This window comes from Crinia signifera, chromosome 6 (assembly GCF_055691185.1).
Source record: "Crinia signifera chromosome 6, ASM5569118v1, whole genome shotgun sequence".
Taxonomy (NCBI): Eukaryota; Metazoa; Chordata; class Amphibia; order Anura; family Myobatrachidae; genus Crinia; species Crinia signifera.
Genome location: NC_139222.1, coordinates 9,768,707 through 9,794,907, shown reverse-complemented (window position 1 = coordinate 9,794,907; position 26,201 = coordinate 9,768,707). Strand labels below are relative to the sequence as shown.

Here is a 26,201-nt window from a genome sequence, read left to right as displayed (position 1 = left end):
GAAAAACGTGGACCGTTGGTAGATCTCGAGGACCGGTTTGGCCACCCCTGTTATACCTGCTTGTTATCCATTGCACTACCTGGTTTTATTACAATATAAGCCACTATAAGTGCAGGTCACAGACATAATAAATCACCAATACTTCATACGTAAAGGATGTATAAAATAATTTTACTTATTACCAATGCTGTAAAGGAATACAAAAAAATACAATAAATTTTTTTCTTTATAAAATCCTAAACTATTTTTCTTTAATTTTTTTATAGGACGGTTCGCTTTGTGTGCCCCTACTTGGTCCTCTACTTTTTCCACGCCTGGGGCGGCCACGTCGCCTCGCCGGAGTACCTGTCCCAGATGTTGAGGGGGTGCTGGCGGCGCTGCCCTCAGTGGTAGAAGGCGCGAGAGGCAGGCGTGCCAAGACATCATGGTGCAACTGGGAAACGGCAGCGATACAGTTAGCGCTAAGTTCCCTCACAGATCCCGTGAGGCCCTGTAATGCCCCGCTAATCTGTAATAAATGGCTGTCTATCCTCTCAAGGGCATTGGCAATCCGATTCTGTGCATTTGTGTCTACGCAATTGTGTCTCAAGCCCCTTTGCAAGTGGGCATTCATTTGACGTATCTGGCGATTTTGCCCGTGCATAAAGTCTCTTTGGGTGCGCCTGATATCATCGACGGCAGCTTGCAGGTTGGTGAGTGGCTCTGAAGGGCGTGGCAGTGGGCGAGGCGGGGCCTCGCGCTGAAACAGGCGACTCGTAGGATTTCTATGGGGGGCAAGTCTTGGGGCATCAGTGTCGAGAACATGGAAAGTAAACATGGCTTCCTGTTCAACCTCCGTAGGCTCGTCGTCGGGCACCTCTACATTTGTATGCTGTGCGTTTTGCCAGGATGGTCCTACAAAGGTTAAAAAATGTATTTTACAATGAATTTCAATGGTCACGTTGCTGCCAAAGCATTAACTAAAAGTAGACTCACCGGGATCGTCCTCATCATTGGTTGTGTCGGTTGGAGTTGGCGGGGGCTGCCGACGCGAGGAGCCTCTTGCTTGAATGGAGGAATAATAAACATGATTACATTTTATGAATATTGGAATTACCGCATAATGTCTTTATACGGGATGCGTCACACACTAGTTAAGATCCTGTATTAATATTTGGGTAAATCCACGGCTATACTCACCAGCCTGTTGCAACGCTAGAGGCCTGTTGGTATCATTGACGCCATGAAGAAGTTCAAACGGGAGGACACGCTTCAGCTGCTCCTCATAAGACAGGTATTCGACCACCACTGGTGGTTCGCCGTCTTCCGCCGCCCTTCTCTCCTCCGCCACTTTCTCTTTCACACGCCTCTTTATGTCTGAATACCTCTTCTTGCAGTGGGTCACAGAACGTTTCAGCGGGCCCACTGCGTTTACAACGTGACAGACGTGGTTCCACAGCTGGCGTTTGCGACTCAGGGGAGTCTTGGCTGCCCGACTCCCCAAAATCTGATCGTAGCAGGCGACTATGCTGTTAATGAGGACGCAGTTCTCATCGTGGGAGAACCGGATGTTGCGGCCGCACTTAGTTTTGCATACTTGACCGTTGTCATCGCCCCAGGTCTCCTCCCCGAACTCCTGCAGTTCCTCAGCCATTCTCTTCCTCGCTTCCCTTCTCTGGTGTTGTGGCCCTGCTTGGGGCAATGTACGTGGATTAGATTTATCAAAATGTTTTTGTATCATCACTACTAATGATATAGCAATATAAATCCTATACTAAGGGGTTCAGAAATAGGGTTCTACCAAGAGACCTTCAGGGAAAGCCTTTCTTGCAGATACGAGACCCAACGTTTTGATAACCATGGTCTTACCCCTTACCACCCCCAAATCCTCCCCATTCAGAGGTCATACACACTTTCCACACTTAGATGGTGTCTTGCAAACAGCGGCTTAGTTAATCTACCCCATAACGGTAATTTCTGTGCTCGCCACAGCTTCTATTCTCCGTCTATGGGGGTCAAGGCCCCCACAAGGGAGAATAGCCCCTGTAAGTCGGGATCCCGACTGTCTGGCATTTTACAGTTGGGATTCCGATGTCGGTGAACTGACCATCAGAATCCCGACTCTCGGATCGTCACACGGCAACCGTGCAAACCCTAGATTAAATAACAAGCGATGAAACTGCAAACATCTGTGTGGATCATCTGATGCAGAGCAGGCAGCCTGTAACACCCCTGATGCTGAGGGACTACACATCCCAGCATGCCTTGCCACAGTTTTAGCAGGATCTATCAGCAAACCTGTGGTGGGGCTTGTGGGATATGTAGTCCCGCCGTAGCCAGAGTGCCGCAAGGTGTCTACCAATGGTCTGATGCCATTAGGTAACGTTGCCCAAAGCAACCAATCAGATCCTGTTTAGAGTTTTCTAGAATGCAATAGTGAAAAGATAGACAGAATCTGATTGTTTGGTTGGTTGGTTGCATTAGTAAATGTACCCCTTAGAGCAGGATTCTGTTCTCTAACCTGTGTGAAATGTCTGGTTCTCCAGAGAACATCAGGGACAAGACCGGCCATCAATGTAACTCCAACCCACAGCTTCCCACTACATCTGGCGCCTACGCTAAAACTGGTGTTAAACCCGTTCTCACCAAGGGGCGATGACTCGGATTCCTCCGTAATATAAGCAGATGAATACGGCGTATGATCTGAGGGTGTATAGAGGTCATGGTACGGGAGATTTCCTCCGTCGCACGAGTCGGATTCCTGCTTAATATAAGCAGATGGATCTTTGTGCAGTTCTGTCGAAAAAAAAAAAAAGAACGATAATTAGATTTATCAATTATTATTTTATCTTCACGACTAATCCGGTGATATAACAATACAGCTCCTACCAGTTACCCCTATGTATTATATAAAATATTACAGTTTTTCGGTTGTAACAAAAAATCACCCGCTGGTAAAAATGATAACACCATAAATCTGTTTATGGGTCGCGGTAATTCTGCCCCCAGCAACTGGCGGTGTTCCACCGGGCCCCGTCATTACTAGAAACCAGACCGACAGCAGAAACACGCGCAAGTTCTATATCCATAGCGAAACCCATTCCATTTTATAGCACTGGGGTAGCCTAGGATGAAGTGTGAGACTGAACCTAAGGGAGGCCACAGCCCAGGAATGAACCGTAAGGGAGGCCACAGCCCAAGACTGAACCGTAAGGGAGGCCACAGCTCAAGACTGAACCGTAAGGGAGGCCACAGCCCAAGACTGAACCGTAAGGGAGGCCACAGCCCAAGACTGAACCGTAAGGGAGGCCACAGCCCAAGACTGAACCGTAAGGGAGGCCACAGCCCAAGACTGAACCGTAAGGGAAGCCACAGCCCAAAACTCAACTGTAAGGGAGGCCACAGCACAAAACTTAACCGTAAGGGAGGCCACAGCCCAAGACTAAACCGTAAGGGAGGCCACAGCCCAAGACTAAACCGTAAGGGAGGTCACAGCCCAAGACTGAACTGTAAGGGAGGCCACAGCCCAAGACTGAACCGTAAGGGAGGCCACAGTCCAACACTGTACCGTAAGGGAGGCCAAGGCCAAAAACTGAGCCGTAAGGGAGGGCACAGCCCAAGACTGAACCGTAATTTACTAATGGATTTGTTTTCTTCTTCAGACTGGATTAGAAGTCACTGACCTAAAAATAAACCTACTCATGTGGTCAGATTACCAATTTGGTTCTCAGTTGCAACACCTCAAATTAGATCTTTGCTCAAGGAGATGACCCGATGTTGTCCAAGGTGAGTTACAGTATGACTCCCCAGAAATCTGGATCTCTCAAAGATATTGGTTACACTACTCTGTGGCATACTATATACCGGGGGCACAGATGTGTGGCATATTATGTATGAGGGGTGTGCAATAAGTTTTTGCATAAGTGATGAATAGGTAGGGTAGGCACAAACTCCCAATTCTATTCCAGCCCTACAGTTAACCCCAACATACATTACACAGTAACACATACAGGATTCTGTTCTGTACTTAGTGATTACTCACCTGAGCTAATACCTGCAGAGATTCCGTCCTCCGTACACTGCTGATCATACGCCTCCTCTTCTTCGTCTATATATTCTACTTTAATACCTGTAAGATCTTCGTCCTAAATAAACCATAAAACTAATTAAATTAAGTATGTTTATAATTCATTCGGACTACACATCAGAAGATCAATGTGGTATTCGGTTGTGGTGGAACCGAAGTGAAATCTACCTGATAATCCTGGGGGAAACTGTGATTTTCTTCTCTGTGATGCTGTGAATAAATCTGACGGGGACCTCTCTCTGCGGGATATCTGTAACTGGTCCTGCCTGCAAGAGACACATATTGTGTATATGGGATTATGGAACTTATTCTAGTCTGTTTGCATGGGCGAGCGATGTTGTGCGTTTGCTCAGGCGCATTTCTGGATGAGTACGGCCATGGTGAAACTATCTGTTCACCGGGCGTACACACGCAAGACTGCGGATGGGGGTGTGGGCGTATTGTCGCCCCCATAGTCACTTTAGATATGCATGCACTAACCACATAATTCGATGGTCAGCGAGCATCAAATGATGTGGGTATTTCCACATAGCCTGCGAATGGATGTTTATATTATACGAACAAATCCGGGGGGGGACTGGCATTTGTCAGGCGGCATCTGGGGAACTCGCAAGGTTGCTAATTCGCAGCCTTGCGGGTCACCCGGAATAAGGGCCTATGCATTTATCTAAATGAACAGAAAGTCTCCTCTTACCCAGAGATGTGAGGGGCCGGTGATTCTCCATCACGTCCTTGTACAGATCCCTGTGTTCCTCTATATACTCCCACTCCTCCATGGAGAGATAGAGAGTGACATCCTCACACCTTATAGGAACCTGACACACACAATGACATGGTCGTCAATGAAAAAGAAAATAACCTCATTCCTTCCTTTACTAATTCCTAAAACACAGAGCACATTGTGGGAGCTATTTTACTGCTCATATATCACTGTACAATTCCTGTCCCCTCTGCCCTATATAATAATACCACATATCAGCGTGTGCCGGGAGCTGTGTTATCCCCCATCATATATCGCTGTACCGTCCCCTCTCCCCTATATAATAATACCACATATCAGCGTGTGCCGGGAGCTGTGTTATCCCCCATCATATATCACTGTACCGTCCCCTCTCCCCTATATAATAATACGACATATCAGTGTGTGCCGGGAGCTGTGTTATCCCCATCATATATCACTGTACCGTCCCCTCTCCCCTATATAATAATACCACATATCAGCGTGTGCCGGGAGCTGTGTTATCCCCATCATATATCGCTGCACCGTCCCCTCTACCCTATATAATAATACCACATATCAGCGTGTGCCGGGAGCTGTGTTATCGCTGTACCGTCCCCTCTCCCCTATATAATAATACCACATATCAGCGTGTGCCGGGAGCTGTGTTATCCCCATCATATATCCCTGTACCGTCACCTCTCCCCTATATAATAATACCACATATCAGCGTGTGCCGGGAGCTGTGTTATCCCCCATCATATATCACTGTACCGTCCCCTCTCCTCTATATAATAATACCACATATCAGCGTGTGCCGGGAGCTGTGTTATCCCCATCATATATCGCTGTACCGTCCCCTCTCCCCTATATAATAATACCACATATCAGCGTGTGCCGGGAGCTGTGTTATCCCCCATCATATATCGCTGTACCGTCCCCTCTCCCCAATATAATAATACCACATATCAGCATGTGCCGGGAGCTGTGTTATCCCCATCATATATCACTGTACCGTCCCCTCTCCCCTATATAATAATACCACATATCAGCGTGTGCCGGGAGCTGTGTTATCCCCCATCATATATCACTGTACCGTCCCCTCTCCCCTATATAATAATACCACATATCAGCGTGTGCCGGGAGCTGTGTTATCCCCCATCATATATCGCTGTACCGTCCCCTCTCCCCAATATAATAATACCACATATCAGCGTGTGCCGGGAGCTGTGTTATCCCCCATCATATATCGCTGTACCGTCCCCTCTCCCCTATATAATAATACCACATATCAGCGTGTGCCAGGAGCTGTGTTATCCCCATCATATATCGCTGTACCGTCCCCTCTCCCCTATATAATAATACCACATATCAGCGTGTGCCGGGAGCTGTGATATCCCCATCATATATCGCTGTACCGTCCCCTCTCCCCTATATAATAATACCACATATCAGCGTGTGCCGGGAGCTGTGTTATCCCCATCATATATCGCTGTACCGTCCCCTCTCCCCTATATAATTATACCACATATCAGCGTGTGCCGGGAGCTGTGTTATCCCCCATCATATATCGCTGTACCGTCCCCTCTCCCCTATATAATAATACCACATATCAGCGTGTGCCGGGAGCTGTGTTATCCCCCATCATATATCACTGTACCGTCCCCTCTCCCCTATATAATAATACCACATATCAGCGTGTGCCGGGAGCTGTGTTATCCCCCATCATATATCACTGTACCGTCCCCTCTCCCCAATATAATAATACCACATATCAGCATGTGCCGGGAGCTGTGTTATCCCCATCATATATCGCTGTACCGTCCCCTCTCCCCTATATAATAACACCACATATCAGCGTGTGCCGGGAGCTGTGTTATCCCCATCATATATCGCTGTACCGTCCCCTCTCCCCTATATAATAATACCACATATCAGCGTGTGCCGGGAGCTGTGTTATCCCCATCATATATCGCTGTACTGTCCCCTCTCCCCTAAATAATAATACCACTTATCAGCGTGTGCCGGGAGCTATGTTATCCCCCATCATATATCACTGTACCGTCCCCTCTCCCCTATATAATAATACCACATATCAGCGTGTGCCGGGAGCTGTGTTATCCCCCATCATATATCGCTGTACCGTCCCCTCTCCCCTATATAATAATACCACATATCAGCGTGTGCCGGGAGCTGTGTTATCCCCCATCATATATCGCTGTACCGTCCCCTCTCCCCAATATAATAATACCACATATCAGCGTGTGCCGGGAGCTGTGTTATCCCCCATCATATATCGCTGTACCGTCCCCTCTCCCCTATATAATAATACCACATATCAGCGTGTGCCGGGAGCAGCGTTATCCCCATCATATATCGCTGTACCGTCCCCTCTCCCCTATATAATAATACCACATATCAGCGTGTGCCGGGAGCTGTGTTATCCCCCATCATATATCGCTGTACCGTCCCCTCTCCCCTATATAATAATACCACATATCAGCGTGTGCCAGGAGCTGTGTTATCCCCATCATATATCGCTGTACCGTCCCCTCTCCCCTATATAATAATACCACATATCAGCGTGTGCCGGGAGCTGTGATATCCCCATCATATATCGCTGTACCGTCCCCTCTCCCCTATATAATAATACCACATATCAGCGTGTGCCGGGAGCTGTGTTATCCCCATCATATATCGCTGTACCGTCCCCTCTCCCCTATATAATAATACCACATATCAGCGTGTGCCGGGAGCTGTGTTATCCCCCATCATATATCGCTGTACCGTCCCCTCTCCCCTATATAATAATACCACATATCAGCGTGTGCCGGGAGCTGTGTTATCCCCCATCATATATCGCTGTACCGTCCCCTCTCCCCAATATAATAATACCACATATCAGCATGTGCCGGGAGCTGTGTTATCCCCATCATATATCGCTGTACCGTCCCCTCTCCCCTATATAATAACACCACATATCAGCGTGTGCCGGGAGCTGTGTTATCCCCATCATATATCGCTGTACCGTCCCCTCTCCCCTATATAATAATACCACATATCAGCGTGTGCCGGGAGCTGTGTTATCCCCATCATATATCGCTGTACCGTCCCCTCTCCCCTATATAATAATACCACTTATCAGCGTGTGCCGGGAGCTATGTTATCCCCCATCATATATCACTGTACCGTCCCCTCTCCCCTATATAATAATACCACATATCAGCGTGTGCCGGGAGCTGTGTTATCCCCCATCATATATCACTGTACCGTCCCCTCTCCCCTATATAATAATACCACATATCAGCGTGTGCCGGGAGCTGTGTTATCCCCCATCATATATCTATGGAAGTCGAGTTACACACACGCCATTTTAGGATAGTATGGCCGCCATTTTGGTTCGCAGAGTTGCGCAAATAAAGTTTCCATACCCGAGTATGTGTGACAAAGTGGACCAGAAGAGTAGCCATACTATCACACATAAATTCATAAATACATACTGACACTAAGTAAAATATAGTTAAAGGTTTAGAACGCCACACATAGCTTAGTTAGCCCTGCATACATCTGTCTGTATCGTGTTTAGTATCGTTCCGTTCCGTTCATTGTGCAAAGTATTCCGGTCATTGCGAATATTCCGCAATATACACGGCTCGATAGTTATGGACATAATCCGTATTCCAGGGACAGTTTCTGTTAAAAGAATGTAACAAAGAAATCCAGATGAAACCAGTTCTTATCACTGCTGACGCCGAAACCACTGAACAAAGGACTCTTAAAGTTCACTCCCCTGGACCTAGCCAAACCAGGTGTATCAGCTTACCCCCCAATCACAGCTGACCTGACATTCGACCTCTGACCAATGAGAACGGCCTTTGACCTCCCCTTTCTGACCCTATAAGATAGGCGACCCAGAGCAGCCAAAGTCTCTTCGGCACATCTACCTTTCCCTGACTGTCCACCGGGCTATAGATCATTCCTGAACGATAGCGAGCTCTGACCGGACTACACTTCGCATATTTGATGAGAACGGTAACGGTAGCATTAACGGTATTTATCCTTATTGTATTGATTGGCTGATTGTGTCTTGTATCTGTTTTCTTTCCCCTTAGCAGAGTCTGTTTAGTATTCATTGTTAGTATATTGTATTACTTGTTATACCTGTTTATTCTTATTTCTGTAACCCCCTTTTGTCCATTAGGGACTTAAATACAACCTTTTTACGGAGTTCTTATCTCCTTATTTCTATACAGTGGTCGTGTCTGTTTATTCGCATAATAGCGATAAGGTATATTACGGACACTGTCCGATAAGGTATATTCGCAGATTAGAGACAAAGTACTGCGAAGGAATCTCTGATTAAGGTATTGGTTCTTGATGTACATAATACAATAAAAGGTACGCTACGCTGCGCTACGCTTTGTTCGCACGTAGTTAGGTATAAAGGGTACGTTGGTTGCGGACTTATTACGTAACCAGCGCTTTTCACTTATTGTCTCTCTGGTCATATTTAATCGTCATTAACAATTGAGGGCTCGTCCGTCCGCTCCACAGTCCAGAACTCAGTACCAGGCGTGCGACTCGACCTATACCAGCAAAAGGGTGGAAGTATTTATTTGTTTCCATTGCTGGATAGGCCGAGTCCGCGGCGGTGCGGGGTTCGGGAAGTGCTAGCGCTGAACCCGGAGTACAATAAGTGAAAGCCACGTGTTTTAAAGCATATCATACCTAAGTGTTTAGTAAACTGTACTTCTGCCTGCCACAAGTAGTTTAACGGGGTATAGTGTCTTGGGTTGCTTGTTTATTACAGTATAAGTACCACGTGCGATAAGGTTCGCACACGTGGAGTCTGTGTTTATTATAGTACATAGAGGATCCCCTCTGTGCAAAACTATAACTTTTATTGTTAGTTACTGCAAAACCAGAGACTCCGCCACATGGCGACAAGCCCTGGGCCTTTTTGCAGTAACGTAAAGCGTCTATTGTGTATTACGCAAGGTGCGCGCGCACGTGCCCATATCGGGAAATTTTCGCATCTTTGTACGTGATTTACGGATTAAGTGCGGGATTTATTTCGCATCTTGATACGTAACTTTCGGACGGAGTTAAGGGATTTATTCCACATTTAGGCGCAATTACTGCGTATAGCGAAACCCGAGTGCAACCTTGCAAATACACTATAGAACACGTGGGTGGCTGATTAATCGGCGGCCTATGAACAGCGCATGTACACACGTGGCTGTTCATTGGTACTGCACATGCAGCACACATAGGAACTCAAAGGTGAACAGTATTAAACCACTAGCCTTATTTAAAACAGTATAGTAATATACTGTGGATGGGGCGGTGATTTAATAAAGAGAAAAATAAGTTTTTTTTTCTTTTGTTCATTTTTTCATAAGCAAGCAACTCAAGCATTGTTTTAATAGATTCCTATAGCGTATTATAAGGGATTTATACCTGCATAAGTATCTAGTGAAAAGCTACCGGCCTGGGAAGATTTTCTGTACAGAAATATTTCAAATATATGCATAAGACCAAGGTGTAACCAGCGCCCAGTGTGAAAAATAACTGAGGCGAACGGGTGTGTGACGACACGACTCAAGCGCAGTGTAGTCCAGTGTAGGACAGTCCAGTTAGGACCGGGTTCACGTGACGACGTGCCCATAGGAACTGCCCCTTCAGTGGAATTGATTCCGCTTGGAGGGTACAAGAAGATACATCGGAACGCATTTGTTTCCGATTAGCTACTTTAGAAATCCAATTTTTGGGGGTATAGGAAAACAAGTTTGTTATACCCTGGAAAAATTGTGCCGCACCAAGCAAGTTGGCTAGAAGTTCGCTGCTAGTTGAAAGACTTGGTGATTGAGTATCGTACCTCGTATCCTTCGCACCTGCTTGACTGTGGGATGTTCTAGGAAGCTGTAGAAGTGAGTGGTTGGGGAGCTCTCAGATAAGTAATAACCCACCGATATCTATTAAGCTGTGAACGTTTATTCCTGTAACTATGGGTAATAACGGGTCACGCTGTGATAACGTGCATGTTAGGGAGGAAGCAAGCCGGCCAAAAGGATCGGCTGCTTTTATTATGTGCAGGAAGCACGGTGAACTCGCAGTTGTTTACCAAAATAAATGGAGAAAAATGACACAAGGCAGCAAGTTAGAATTTCCCAGTGTTGGTAGCTTCGATCCGGAAATCTTATCGGCAGTAAAAGATGAAATATGCCTACTCTCCAGTCGTAAGGAGAGAGTGAAGCATATAGATATTCTTAAATTGTGGCAGAAGGAAGGACAGGAACAATGGGGAAGCAGAGGTCTGGCAATACCTGACGCAATCAGCCACAATATAAATGCAACCGCTGCCACAATAGAATCAGCTCCCCCACCCCCATATGTGCCGAAGGGGATAATGACTCATAAGAAAAGTATAAGTAATAATGTATCCGTTGCTAACCTGTACCCTGTCTTATCCCCTTACAAGGAAACCCGAGAGGAAAACGAGCAGCTGTTGGCACTGGCCGTCTCTCATGCAATTAATATGATTGAGGGAAAAGCTCAACCCGCTGTTGAGGCCCCAGCACAGGAGGAGGAGACGGCTGATGCCAACAGCATAGTATTGGACTCAGGTAATGATGCACCACACAGCACAGACACAGACGACTCCCAAGCAGGTCCCAGTAATGCGAATGTGGTACAAACATATCCAATGCGCACACTGGAGGTTCCCTATGGTAAGGCAGACAGAGAGGGTGTGATACCTACCAGAAAGATGACCATGCTAAACCCATGGACACGGTTAGAGCTGCGGTCCATCATTACAGATTTCCCTGACCCAAGGAAAGATCTGGCATTGTGCCGGAAATTTGTAAGGGATCTAGGAAACTCTGATGAGCCCACCAACAAGGATTGGAGAATCATGTTGAGGGCCTGTCTCCCCACTCACATTGACATCCCGAAATTCATTCAGGATAGTGGATTGAAAGTGGACAAGGAGATAAATGATGAGATCAACCAGGAAAATATACGCCTGATTAACTTACAGTTGGGAGTATATTTTCCTGCGGCAGTAGAATATAGCAAGATTTTCACCATCAAACAGAAAGATGGCGAAAATGCTGCTGATTATTTTACAAAGGCCTTACTGGAGGTATCAAAGTACACTGGTGTCTCCGAGCCTAAGGACGACCCCCACCTGAGGGAGATGATTGTCTCTGTGCTGGTGGAAGGGCTTAGGGAAAACCTGAGAGCCAGAGTCCAAACTTCTTTCCCAAATTGGCGTGGAATGACAGTGGATGCCCTACGGGAATCTGCTGTGGACCACGACCGCAACATTAAGAAGCACAGGGAACTGCAAACTGACAAACTGATGATGGTTAGCATCCAAGCCCTTACTAATGCCCCAAACAAAGCTGCATACCAACGAAACACCAGGGACACAGGTAGAAAGCCAATTATCTGTTACAACTGCAATAAGGAGGGACACATTGCAGCTCATTGTAGGTTAGGAAACCACAGGAGTTATCAGACACATAAGCGAGAATGGGAATCTCACAAAGGTGAGACACGGAGATACCCAGCCCCTAGACAATGGGAGGAGACAGACAGGTCACGCAACATGCCTCCTCCCCATCTGATGGCTGACACTGTGCTAAGGGCAACCCAGGTCAGACAATAGGAAACAGGTCATACCTGTATCCTACAGCCAGTTAGATTAACTCAACACCTTAGAGAGGAACCTCAGGTGAAGGTTGATATAGCTGGAGTAAGGCAAACCTTTTTGGTTGATACAGGGGCGGCCAGATCTGTTCTCAACACTCCTCTTCACTTGGGTTTCACTAACCAATCAGTAGCGGCAATTGGGGTAACAGGAAAAATACAACATTACCCACTGACGAAACCAGCGGAGGTTACAATCGGGCCTCTGCATACCAAACACTCTTTTCTGTTGGCTGCAGCGGCCCCGACTAACCTCCTGGGTAGAGATTTACTATGTAAAATGGGATGTGTCATCTATTGCACTCCCGATGGGGTATTCCTAGACACTCCTAAAAATCTTACACAAGAAGTGCAAGATATGCTGGACAGTCCTCAGAGGCTAATGTTGTATTCCACTGTTGTAGAATCAAATCCATCTAGGGTAGCTGAAATTACAGCACAAATACCGGGTTCCCTTTGGACTAAAGATGGACAGGACGCTGGGCTAATGGCAAATGTAGCTCCAGTAGAAATCCGCTTAAAAGAAGGCAGGATAGCCCCAAAAATACCGCAGTACCCTTTAAAACCTGAAGTTGAGCTAGGAGTATTCCCAGTGATCCAACGATTGCTCCAACAGGAAATCCTAGTTAGAACTTCCAGCACGGCCAATAGTCCCATCTTTCCTGTGAAAAAGAGCGGGGGGAGGGGCTACAGACTAGTGCAGGATTTAAGAGGGGTAAACAAAGTAGTTGAGAGCCAATTCCCCGTAGTGCCAAACCCAGCTGTCATCCTAATGCAAATCCCACCTCACTGTACTCATTTCACAGTCATTGATTTGTGTTCAGCGTTCTTCTCCGTCCCTTTGCACCCTGACAGCCAGTATCTGTTCGCCTTTACTTACAGAGGAGTACAGTATACCTGGACACGACTCCCCCAAGGATTCATAGACAGCCCCAGCATCTTCTCCCAGGCCTTGCATGATTGTTTACAATTCATTCAACCCATGAGTGGTTCGATACTGATACAATATGTCGATGACTTATTGTTGTGTTCTGGGTCACTGGAGTCATCAGTGGATGACACTAGACAACTACTGATGCATCTCTCATAGACAGGACATAAAGTATCAAAGGATAAGCTGCAATTATGCCAGACCAGGGTTAAGTATCTGGGCCACTGCCTTACCCAAGGGCTGAGACACCTCACCGACGACAGAATCCAAGCGATTCAGAACATGGTACTGCCACAGACCCAGCATCAGATCCGTACGTTCCTAGGCATGTGTGGATACTGTCGCAATTGGATCCCAGGATTCTCTATTCTGGCATTACCACTACAAGAGATGGTTTCCTCAACTAAGCCAGATCGGGTCTCTCATACTGAGGAATCTGAGCTGGCTTTCGAGGAACTAAAGGTGAGCCTAACAAAGGCCCCAGCACTGGGAATGCCAGATTATGGAAAACCCTTTGAACTGTACGGAACTGAATCAGGTGGGTGTGCGGCAGGAGTACTTGTACAAAAACATGGTGATGCCAACCGACCAATAGCGTACTACAGTGGCCAGCTGGACACAGTAGCACGCTCACTCCCAACTTGCTTACGAAGTGTGGCTGCAATAGCACAACTAGTAAGTAAGAGTGAGGACGTAGTGTTGGGACACGATTTAACTGTTCATGCTCCCCATGCTGTCTCTGCCCTCCTAAATTCTGCCCAAACATGTCATGTGTCCTCAGCACGGTTCACTAAGTGGGAACTGACGCTGATGGCCCCAGTAAATATTACCATCAAAAGATGCAACACACTAAACCCAGCCACATTCCTTCCTCATGTGCCCTCCAAGGCACAAAGGGTGGAGGGTGATGGGAATGTTGCTGAATATGGTAAAGCAGAGTTTAGTGAGAGTGAGGACAAACATGATTGCATGACCTATCTGAATCAGACCTTCACAGCACGTCCTGACATAAGCGACAGCCCATTAAGTGAGGTAGACATAACCTTATTCACAGATGGTAGCTGTCATAGACAGACGGACACGGGAGAGCTGTGCACAGGCTACGCGGTAGTAGATGGAGAAGGTATTGTGGAAGCTGAACCCTTGGGACCACCTCACTCAGCACAAGTAGCGGAACTGGTGGCACTGACCAGAGCATGTGAACTGGCCCAGGGAAAAGCAGTTAACATATATACCGACTCCAGATATGCTTTCGGAGTAGTCCATGATTTTGGAGCCCTATGGCGCCTCCGAAATTTCATGACGGCGGCTGGCACACCAGTGGCGCATGCGACATATATTAGGAGACTTCTGGGAGCTATTCAGCTTCCAGACAGAGTGGCTGTTATCAAGTGCAAAGCTCACACATCAGAGAAGGACCCGGTGTCACTTGGTAACAGCCGCGCTGATGAGGCAGCGAAAAGGGCCGCATGCCCTGTAAATATTTTCACCCATCCTACCAACCTTTGTACACTGAACATAGTATCCACATCCAAACTGATAGACATGCAGAATTTGTGTTCCCCACAGGAAAGAGCAGTATGGAAGTCGAAGGGATGTGGCCAAGAGTCTACCAGACTTTGGAGAGATGGACACGGGAAACCAGTGGCCCCCAGGGCATACCTTCCTAGTCTAGCCGAGGCGGCCCATGGGCTGACACATCTTGGGAAGGAAGGTATGTGCAAGCTGGTAAAGGCCTACTGGTGTGCCCCAGGGTTCGCTTCTCAAGCAGGTAGAGTGGCAATGTCATGCCTCACCTGTTTGAGGAAGAACGTTGGAAAAGCCATCCCAACAGAGCCATCCCACATCCCTCCTACAGAAGGCCCTTTCCAGGTAATACAAATCGACTTCATACAGTTACCACCCTGTAGAAATTTGAAATATGTATTAGTTTGTGTTGACATGTTTTCCAGCTGGGTGGAGGCTTTCCCCGCTGCCTCCAACACTGCTACCTTTACAGCAAAGAAAATATGTCAGGAGTTTGTCTGTAGGTATGGTATCCCAAAGGTCATTGAGAGTGACAGAGGCACTCATTTCACAGGAGAGGTCTTCCAAATCATGTGTAAACTCCTGGGGATTAATAGTAAACTTCATACTCCATATCGTCCCCAGGCGAGCGCCAAAGTTGAGAGAATGAATGGTACTATTAAGAACAAATTGGGTAAAGTTATGGCTGAAACAGGGTTGTTATGGCCAGAGGCATTGCCTATTGTGCTGTATAGCATTAGGACCACTCCCAGGACTCCGCTCAACTTGTCCCCCTTCGAGATATTGTTTGGTCGGCAGCCACACATCATGATAGACCCACAGGATGATCTAAAATGTAACAATGAGCTAACTGTACAGTATATCCTAAAGCTAAACAAACAGCTAAGGGAGCAACAAAAGCAGCTGAAGTTACTGAACCCTGATATGCCTACAGAGAATTGTCATAATCTTAAACCAGGAGACTTTGTTATGATCCGAAATTTTTTACGCTCAGGTTGTTTGATAGACCGTTGGGAAGGACCGTACCAAGTTTTGTTGACCAGCACTACATCAATTAAAGTCGCAGAGAGAGAGACTTGGATACATTCGTCCCACTGCAAGAAAGCCAGTAACCCAGAATCCCAGTGTGCAGAGAGCGAAAGAGAAGAAGTGTCGCTAGAAGCATTGTTTCGGGAACACTGAGAAGCAGCCAAGGTCGAGCAACCTGAGCGAACAAAGGTCTAAGAGCAGAGCAAAATAAAAGTCCCCAGGTAGAGATGATGGAAGGACTCCAAGCAAAAGGTTCACAGTTATGCATATATGTCTTTGTTTTCTTTCTGTGTTCTTTTATTCACCCAAAGATACTCGGTGGCTGCCACTTTCTAGAGCGATCGGAGCGGAGTTCTGACAGTGTAATAATGGACCCAGATATGGGTGAGGTAGAATCCCTAAACCAGCTTGACACTTTGCCCATGACAGGAGAAGGTAAAAGGTATGAGGGAAACGTAGTTCAAGGGCTATGTGATGAGTTATTGTCTGGTGAGTACTGTGTCTGTAGATATTGTCAACCTAAAATGGAAGAAGAATGCATCCAGCGATGTCAGTCGACAAGTAAGGCAACTACCGGCCGACATCCCTTGAGTGATTACCACTCACTAGTGGGTAAGGTCTTAAACCAAACAGAATGCTGGGTGTGTTCACAAGTGTTACATAAAAGGAGTAGTGTAGGCCTAGTCCCATACCCGCTTAATATTACAGAGATAAGCGTATTAAATAAGGGGAGGCCATTGGATAAGAGATACCTGTATACCAGGTCCCATAGTCTTAGATTACACCCATACCAAGTGGATAAATCCCTGGTATGTATGAACTTCTCGAGTTCCAGAGCGATTGGTACTTGGGAAGTGACATGGCATAACCAGACAATAACTTACTCCCAGCGTCCAGATGGAGAGCCTATTGATAAAGAATTGTTGTTAAAAATCCGAACCAGTGGGAGACACTATAAATATGTCTACACGGTGAAGAGAAGTAAAATGATGGCCGGCAGAGTATCAGCCGGCTACTGTAATGTAACCCTACAGCCAGAAATCTGTGAGGAACAAGTCAGGGAACAGGGGACGGGGATGTTCTTATGGATAATGTGTGACAAGATCATGAAATACTCTGTCCCTTATTTTCTCCCTGACGATGTTTATTATATTTGTGGTAGGAGGGCGTACAAATGGCTCTCCATGAACTACGTTGGAATTTGTTACCTAGGCAGAGTGTTACCTGAAGTGATGACCCTCACACATGATGAGATGGTGAGCATACACAGAGGTATACCTCCTCCTTACACTCATACCCATTATGACCAAATCCATAAAAGGGATTTAACAATCAAGAAAGAACCCCTAGCTTCTGAAATGATACACGAGTCGTTCGGTATCCAACTCCTCATTGCGTTAGATATCACCCATACAGCCAGAGGAGTCATAAATTTTAAATATATACAAGCATTAGCCAGCTTGGTAGACAACATCACTGAGATTTATGATGACACCTTTAGATACACTGGGAAGGAGTTGCAAGCATATAAAAGAGAGCTAGTCCAACATCGGATGGTGCTGAACTATCTGACAGCTATGACAGGAGGATATTGTGTCACCCTCTCTACACAGTTTGGGGTGAAATGTTGTACATATATCACCAACAATACTGAAGACCCAGAAGAAATCATCGATCATCGGATGGATGAGATTCTTCAGCTTAAATGGGAATTTAGAAGGGAACATAATATCAGCCTGGCAGAAATAGGTAACAAAGTTAGTGAATGGACCTCCTGGTTGAATCCAATGCACTGGTTCTCTGGTTTAGGAGAATGGGCGCAAGGGATCATAGCTAGCATAGGAAAACTCCTTCTCTGTATCGGTGGTGCCATCATAGTCTTTGTGCTATTGTTCAAATGTTTAAAGGTGGTGACCCGGGGAAAGACAAAACGTACCGAAATCATGAGTGTAAGAACGAGAGATACAGAGGAAGACCAGGGTTTGGTATATGACCCTAAAATCGAAACCACCTCCCTTTAAAGAAACCATATTTGTGAACGTGTATATGTTGTAACCACCCCTGTTTTTATTTTTATCCCAAAATTGTACATTATCCTTCGTGACCCTGAGTAGGTTGTTCGATAAATGCGGCCCATCGTTTATCCATGATCCTGGATCGGCCGAGAGCAGATGGTTTACTCCCCTTATATGTTTAATTCATGTATCCCAATTTCTCTGTTAGGATTATGAATTTCTGTATTGTCGTGTGAAATGTTTTGTATTGTAACAGTTTTATAATTACTGTTAAAGGGTGGACTATGGAAGTCGAGTTACACACACGCCATTTTAGGATAGTATGGCCGCCATTTTGGTTCGCAGAGTTGCGCAAATAAAGTTTCCATACCCGAGTATGTGTGACAAAGTGGACCAGAAGAGTAGCCATACTATCACACATAAATTCATAAATACATACTGACACTAAGTAAAATATAGTTAAAGGTTTAGAACGCCACACATAGCTTAGTTAGCCCTGCATACATCTGTCTGTATCGTGTTTAGTATCGTTCCGTTCCGTTCATTGTGCGAAGTATTCCGGTCATTGCGAATATTCCGCAATATACACGGCTCGATAGTTATGGACATAATCCGTATTCCAGGGACAGTTTCTGTTAAAAGAATGTAACAAAGAAATCCAGATGAAACCAGTTCTTATCACTGCTGACGCCGAAACCACTGAACAAAGGAGTCTTAAAGTTCACTCCCCTGGACCTAGCCAAACCAGGTGTATCAGCTTACCCCCCAATCACAGCTGACCTGACATTCGACCTCTGACCAATGAGAACGGCCTTTGACCTCCCCTTTCTGACCCTATAAGATAGGCGACCCAGAGCAGCCAAAGTCTCTTCGGCACATCTACCTTTCCCTGACTGTCCACCGGGCTATAGATCATTCCTGAACGATAGCGAGCTCTGACCGGACTACACTTCGCATATTTGATGAGAACGGTAACGGTTGCATTAACGGTATTTATCCTTATTGTATTGATTGGCTGATTGTGTCTTGTATCTGTTTTCTTTCCCCTTAGCAGAGTCTGTTTAGTATTCATTGTTAGTATATTGTATTACTTGTTATACCTGTTTATTCTTATTTCTGTAACCCCCTTTTGTCCATTAGGGACTTAAATACAACCTTTTTACGGAGTTCTTATCTCCTTATTTCTATACAGTGGTCGTGTCTGTTTATTCGCATAATAGCGATAAGGTATATTACGGACACTGTCCGATAAGGTATATTCGCAGATTAGAGACAAAGTACTGCGAAGGAATCTCTGATTAAGGTATTGGTTCTTGATGTACATAATACAATAAAAGGTACGCTACGCTGCGCTACGCTTTGTTCGCACGTAGTTAGGTATAAAGGGTACGTTGGTTGCGGACTTATTACGTAACCAGCGCTTTTCACTTATTGTCTCTCTGGTCATATTTAATCGTCATTAACATATCGCTGTACCGTCCCCTCTCCCCAATATAATAATACCACATATCAGCGTGTGCCGGGAGCTGTGTTATCCCCCATCATATATCGCTGTACCGTCCCCTCTCCCCTATATAATAATACCACATATCAGCGTGTGCCGGGAGCAGCGTTATCCCCATCATATATCGCTGTACCGTCCCCTCTCCCCTATATAATAATACCACATATCAGCGTGTGCCGGGAGCTGTGTTATCCCCCATCATATATCGCTGTACCGTCCCCTCTCCCCTATATAATAATACCACATATCAGCATGTGCCAGGAGCTGTGTTATCCCCATCATATATCGCTGTACCGTCCCCTCTCCCCTATATAATAATACCACATATCAGCGTGTGCCGGGAGCTGTGTTATCCCCCATCATATATCGCTGTACCGTCCCCTCTCCCCTATATAATAATACCACATATCAGCGTGTGCCAGGAGCTGTGTTATCCCCATCATATATCGCTGTACCGTCCCCTCTCCCCTATATAATAATACCACATATCAGCGTGTGCCGGGAGCTGTGATATCCCCATCATATATCGCTGTACCGTCCCCTCTCCCCTATATAATAATACCACATATCAGCGTGTGCCGGGAGCTGTGTTATCCCCATCATATATCGCTGTACCGTCCCCTCTCCCCTATATAATAATACCACATATCAGCGTGTGCCGGGAGCTGTGTTATCCCCCATCATATATCGCTGTACCGTCCCCTCTCCCCTATATAATAATACCACATATCAGCGTGTGCCGGGAGCTGTGTTATCCCCCATCATATATCGCTGTACCGTCCCCTCTCCCCTATATAATAATACCACATATCAGCGTGTGCCGGGAGCTGTGTTATCCCCCATCATATATCGCTGTACCGTCCCCTCTCCCCTATATAATACCACATATCAGCGTGTGCCGGGAGCTGTGTTATCCCCCATCATATATCGCTGTACCGTCCCCTCTCCCCTATATAATAATACCACATATCAGCGTGTGCCGGGAGCTGTGTTATCCCCATCATATATCGCTGTACCGTCCCCTCTCCCCTATATAATAATACCACATATCAGCGTGTGCCGGGAGCTGTGTTATCCCCATCATATATCGCTGTACCGTCCCCTCTCCCCTATATAATAATACCACATATCAGCGTGTGCCGGGAGCTGTGTTATCCCCATCATATATCGCTGTACCGTCCCCTCTCCCCTATATAATAATACCACATATCAGCATGTGCCGGGAGCTGTGTTATCCCCATCATATATCGCTGTACCGTCCCCTCTCCCCTATATAATAATACCACATATCAGCGTGTGCCGGGAGCTGTGTTATCCCATCATATATCGCTGTACCGTCCCCTCTCCCCTATATAATAATACCACATATCAGCGTGTGCCGGGAGATGTGTTATCCCCATCATATATCGCTGTACCGTCCCCTCTCCCCTATATAATAATACCACATATCAGCGTGTGCCGGGAGATGTGTTATCCCCATCATATATCGCTGTACCGTCCCCTCTCCCCTATATAATAATACCACATATCAGCGTGTGCCGGGAGCTGTGTTATCCCCATCATATATCGCTGTACCGTCCCCTCTCCCCTATATAATAATACCACATATCAGCGTGTGCCGGGAGCTGTGTTATCCCATCATATATCGCTGTACCATCCCCTCTCCCCTATATAATAATACCACATATCAGCGTGTGCCGGGAGATGTGTTATCCCCATCATATATCGCTGTACCGTCCCCTCTCCCCTATATAATAATACCACATATCAGCGTGTGCCGGGAGATGTGTTATCCCCATCATATATCGCTGTACCGTCCCCTCTCCCCTATATAATAATACCACATATCAGCGTGTGCCGGGAGCTGTGTTATCCCCATCATATATCGCTGTACCGTCCCCTCTCCCCTATATAATAATACCACATATCAGCGTGTGCCGGGAGCTGTGTTATCCCCCATCATATATCGCTGTACCGTCCCCTCTCCCCTATATAATAATACCACATATCAGCGTGTGCCGGAGCTGTGTTATCCCCATCATATATCGCTGTACCGTCCCCTCTCCCCTATATAATAATACCAAATATCAGCGTGTGCCGGGAGCTGTGTTATCCCCATCATATATCGCTGTACAGTCCCCTCTCCCCTATATAATAATACCACATATCAGCGTGTGCCGGGAGCTGTGTTATCCCCATCATATATCGCTGTACCGTCCCCTCTCCCCTATATAATAATACCACATATCAGCGTGTGCTGGGAGCTGCGTTATCCCATCATATATCACTGTACCGTCCCCTCTCCCCTATATTATTATACCACATATCAGTGTGTGCCGGGAGCTGTGTTATCCCCCATCATATATCACTGTACCGTCCCCTCTCCCCTATATAATAATACCAAATATCAGCGTGTGCCGGGAGCTGTGTTATCCCCATCATATATCGCTGTACAGTCCCCTCTCCCCTATATAATAATACCACATATCAGCGTGTGCCGGGAGCTGTGTTATCCCCATCATATATCGCTGTACCGTCCCCTCTCCCCTATATAATAATACCACATATCAGCGTGTGCTGGGAGCTGCGTTATCCCATCATATATCACTGTACCGTCCCCTCTCCCCTATATTATTATACCACATATCAGTGTGTGCCGGGAGCTGTGTTATCCCCCATCATATATCACTGTACCGTCCCCTCTCCCCTATATAATAATACCACATATCAGCGTGTGCCGGGAGCGGTGTTATCCCCATCATATATCACTGTACCGTCCCCTCTCCCCTATATAATAATACCACATATCAGCGTGTGCTGGGAGCTGCGTTATCCCCATCATATATCGCTGTACCGTCCCCTCTCCCCTATATAATAATACCACATATCAGCGTGTGCCGGGAGCTGTGTTATCCCCATCATATATCACTGTACCGTCCCCTCTCCCCTATATAATAATACCACATATCAGCGTGTGCCGGGAGCTGTGTTATCCCCCATCATATATCGCTGTACCGTCCCCTCTCCCCTATATAATAACACCACATATCAGCGTGTGCCGGGAGCTGTGTTATCCCCCATCATATATCACTGTACCGTCCCCTCTCCCCTATATAATAACACCACATATCAGCGTGTGCCGGGAGCTGTGTTATCCCCATCATATATCGCTGTACCGTCCCCTCTCCCCTATATAATAATACCACATATCAGCGTGTGCCGGGAGCTGTGTTATCCCCATAATATATCGCTGTACCGTCCCCTCTCCCCTATATAATAATACCACATATCAGCGTGTGCCGGGAGCTGTGTTATCCCATCATATATCACTGTACCATCCCCTCTCCCTATATAATAATACCACATATCAGCGTGTGCCGGGAGCTCTGTTATCCCCCATCATATATCACTGTACCGTCCCCTCTCCCCTATATAATAATACCACATATCAGCGTGTGCCGGGAGCTGTGTTATCCCCATCATATATCGCTGTACCGTCCCCTCTCCCCTATATAATACCACATATCAGCGTGTGCCGGGAGCTGTGTTATCCCCATCATATATCACTGTACCGTCCCCTCTCCCCTATATAACACCACCACATATCAGTGTGTGCCGGGGGCTGTGTTATCCCATCATATATCGCTGTACCGTCCCCTCTCCCCTATATAATAATACCACATATCAGCGTGTGCCGGGAGCTGTGTTATCCCCCATCATATATCACTGTACCGTCCCCTCTCCCTATATAATAACACCACATATCAGCGTGTGCTGGGAGCTGTGTTATCCCATCATATATCGCTGTACCGTCCCCTCTCCCCTATATAATAATACCACATATCAGCGTGTGCCGGGAGCTGTGTTATCCCCATCATATATCACTGTACCGTCCCCTCTCCCCTATATAATAATACCACATATCAGCGTGTGCCGGAAGCTGTATTATCCCCATCATATATCGCTGTACCGTCCCCTCTCCCCTATATAATAACACCACATATCAGCGTGTGCCGGGAGCTGTGTTATCCCCATCATATATCGCTGTACCGTCCCCTCTCCCCTATATAATAATACCACATATCAGCGTGTGCTGGGAGCTGCGTCATCCCATCATATATCGCTGTACCGTCCCCTCTCCCCTATATAATAATACCACATATCAGCGTGTGCTGGGAGCTGCGTTATCCCATCATATATCGCTGTACCGTCCCCTCTCCCCTATATAATAATACCACATATCAGCGTGTGCTGGGAGCTGCGTTATCCCATCATATATCGCTGTACCGTCCCCTCTCCCCTATATTATTATACCACATATCAGCGTGTGCCGGGAGCTGTGTTATCCCCATCATATATCACTGTACCGTCCCCTCTCCCCTATATAATAATACCACATATCAGCGTGTGCCGGGAGCTGTGTTATCCCCCATCATATATCACTGTACCGTCCCCTCTCCCCTATATAATAATACCACATATCAGCGTGTGCCGGGAGCTGTGTTATCCCCCATCATATATCGCTGTACCATCCCCTCTCCCCTATATAATAACACCACGTATCAGCGTGTGCCGGGAGCTGTGTTATCCCCATCATATATCGCTGTACCGTCCCCTCTCCCCTATATAATAATACCACATATCAGCGTGTGCCGGGAGCTGTGTTATCCCCATCATATATCACTGTACCGTCCCCTCTCCCCTATATAATAACACCACATATCAGAGTGTGCCGGGAGCTGTGTTATCCCCCATCATATATCACTGTACCGTCCCCTCTCCCCTATATAATAATACCACATATCAGCGTGTGCCGGGAGCTGTGTTATCCCCATCATATATCGCTGTACCGTCCCCTCTCCCCTATATAATAATACCACATATCAGCGTGTGCCGGGAGCTGTGTTATCCCCCATCATATATCACTGTACCGTCCCCACTCCCCTATATAATAACACCACATATCAGCGTGTGCCGGGAGCTGTGTTATCCCATCATATATCACTGTACCATCCCCTCTCCCTATATAATAATACCACATATCAGCGTGTGCCAGGTGCGGTGTTATCCCCATCATATATCACTGTACCGTCCCCTCTCCCCTATATAATAACACCACATATCAGCGTGTGCCGGGAGCTGTGTTATCCCCATCATATATCACTGTACCGTCCCCTCTCCCCTATATAATAATACCACATATCAGCGTGTGCCGGGAGCTGTGTTATCCCCATCATATATCACTGTACCGTCCCCTCTCCCCTATATAATAACACCACATATCAGCGTGTGCCGGGAGCTGTGTTATCCCATCATATATCACTGTACCGTCCCCTCTCCCTATATAATAACACCACATATCAGCGTGTGCCGGGAGTTGTGTTATCCCCATCATAGATCACTGTACCGTCCCCTCTCCCCTATATAATAACACCACATATCAGCGTGTGCCGGGAGCTGTGTTATCTCCATCATATATCACTGTACCGTCCCCTCTCCCTATATAATAATACCACATATCAGCGTGTGCCGGGAGCTGTGTTATCTCCATCATATATCGCTGTACCGTCCCCTCTCCCCTATATAATGATACCACATATCAGCGTGTGCCGGGAGCTGTGTTATCTCCATCATATATCGCTGTACCGTCCCCTCTCCCCTATATAATAATACCACATATCAGCGTGTGCCGGGAGCTGTGTTATCCCCATCATATATCGCTGTACCGTCCCCTCTCCCCTATATAATAACACCACATATCAGCGTGTGCCGGGAGCTGTGTTATCCCCATCATATATCACTGTACCGTCCCCTCTCCCCTATATAATAACACCACATATCAGCGTGTGCCGGGAGCTGTGTTATCTCCATCATATATCGCTGTACCGTCCCCTCTCCCCTATATAATAATACCACATATCAGCATGTGCCGGGAGCTGTGTTATACCCCATCATATATCGCTGTACCGCCCCCTCTCCCCTATATAATAATACCACATATCAGCGTGTGCCGGGAGCTGTGTTATCCCATCATATATCGCTGTACCGTCCCCTCTCCCCTATATAATAATACCACATATCAGCGTGTGCCGGGAGCTGTGTTATCCCATCATATATCACTGTACCGTCCCCTCTCCCTATATAATAATACCACATATCAGCGTGTGCCGGGAGCGGTGTTATCCCCATCATATATCACTGTACCGTCCCCTCTCCCCTATATAATAACACCACATATCAGTGTATACAGATAACAGTGTGTTAGTATATACACCCGTTACCTCCGCCCAGCTGCTGCCGCTGTACACCGTCCCGTTATATCAGGAAGTGGTTTTGGGCATGTGATAGATGAGCGCTTGCCAGGATCAAAGATGGCGCCTGAAAGTTCTTGTAGACACGCCCAACCCCTCGCGTCTGCTGTCAGTGGATGTTAGCAGGTCGCTTTGCAGCAGGGAAACTATGAGAAAATGGCCGCCGACGTTGTCTGAAACAACTGAGCTAAGGTTAAATAACAAAGTGTCCACTGTTTGAACCACGAGATAATGGCCACCGCTGAACTGAAGAGAATTCTGTCTAGAGATGAATGTTCTGTGCAGTGCACATACCTATCAGCGTGATTCTGTACGTACATTTGGCAGTGACAAGAAATCACCTGTGTACTTACTGTACACTGGGGTACAGTATATCCCAGGAAT

At 46.6% G+C, this 26,201-nt stretch overlaps 1 protein-coding gene across 3 annotated transcripts; it reads right to left on the bottom strand.

The window, feature by feature from the left end:
* Positions 1-150: 150 nt before the first annotated feature.
* Positions 151-25,908, bottom strand: LOC146009936 (uncharacterized). 3 transcript variants are annotated; one of them, XM_083150602.1, is made up of 8 exons: positions 25,788-25,908; positions 4,761-4,881; positions 4,235-4,332; positions 4,022-4,124; positions 2,626-2,775; positions 1,180-1,671; positions 976-1,044; positions 151-894 (listed from the first exon to the last, which is right to left on the bottom strand). In XM_083150602.1, the coding sequence occupies exons 2-8, from the start codon at positions 4,840-4,842 to the stop codon at positions 242-244; spliced, it is 1,647 nt and encodes a 548-aa protein (XP_083006728.1). In that variant the 5' UTR covers positions 4,843-4,881; positions 25,788-25,908; the 3' UTR covers positions 151-241. The 3 variants fall into 3 exon arrangements, with proteins under 3 accessions (XP_083006728.1, XP_083006726.1, XP_083006727.1); XM_083150600.1 differs by lacking the exon at positions 25,788-25,908 and adding an exon at positions 8,350-8,476; XM_083150601.1 differs by lacking the exon at positions 25,788-25,908 and adding an exon at positions 8,350-8,473 and having other exon boundaries at positions 1,180-1,668.
* Between the last annotated feature and the right edge of the window lie 293 nt (positions 25,909-26,201).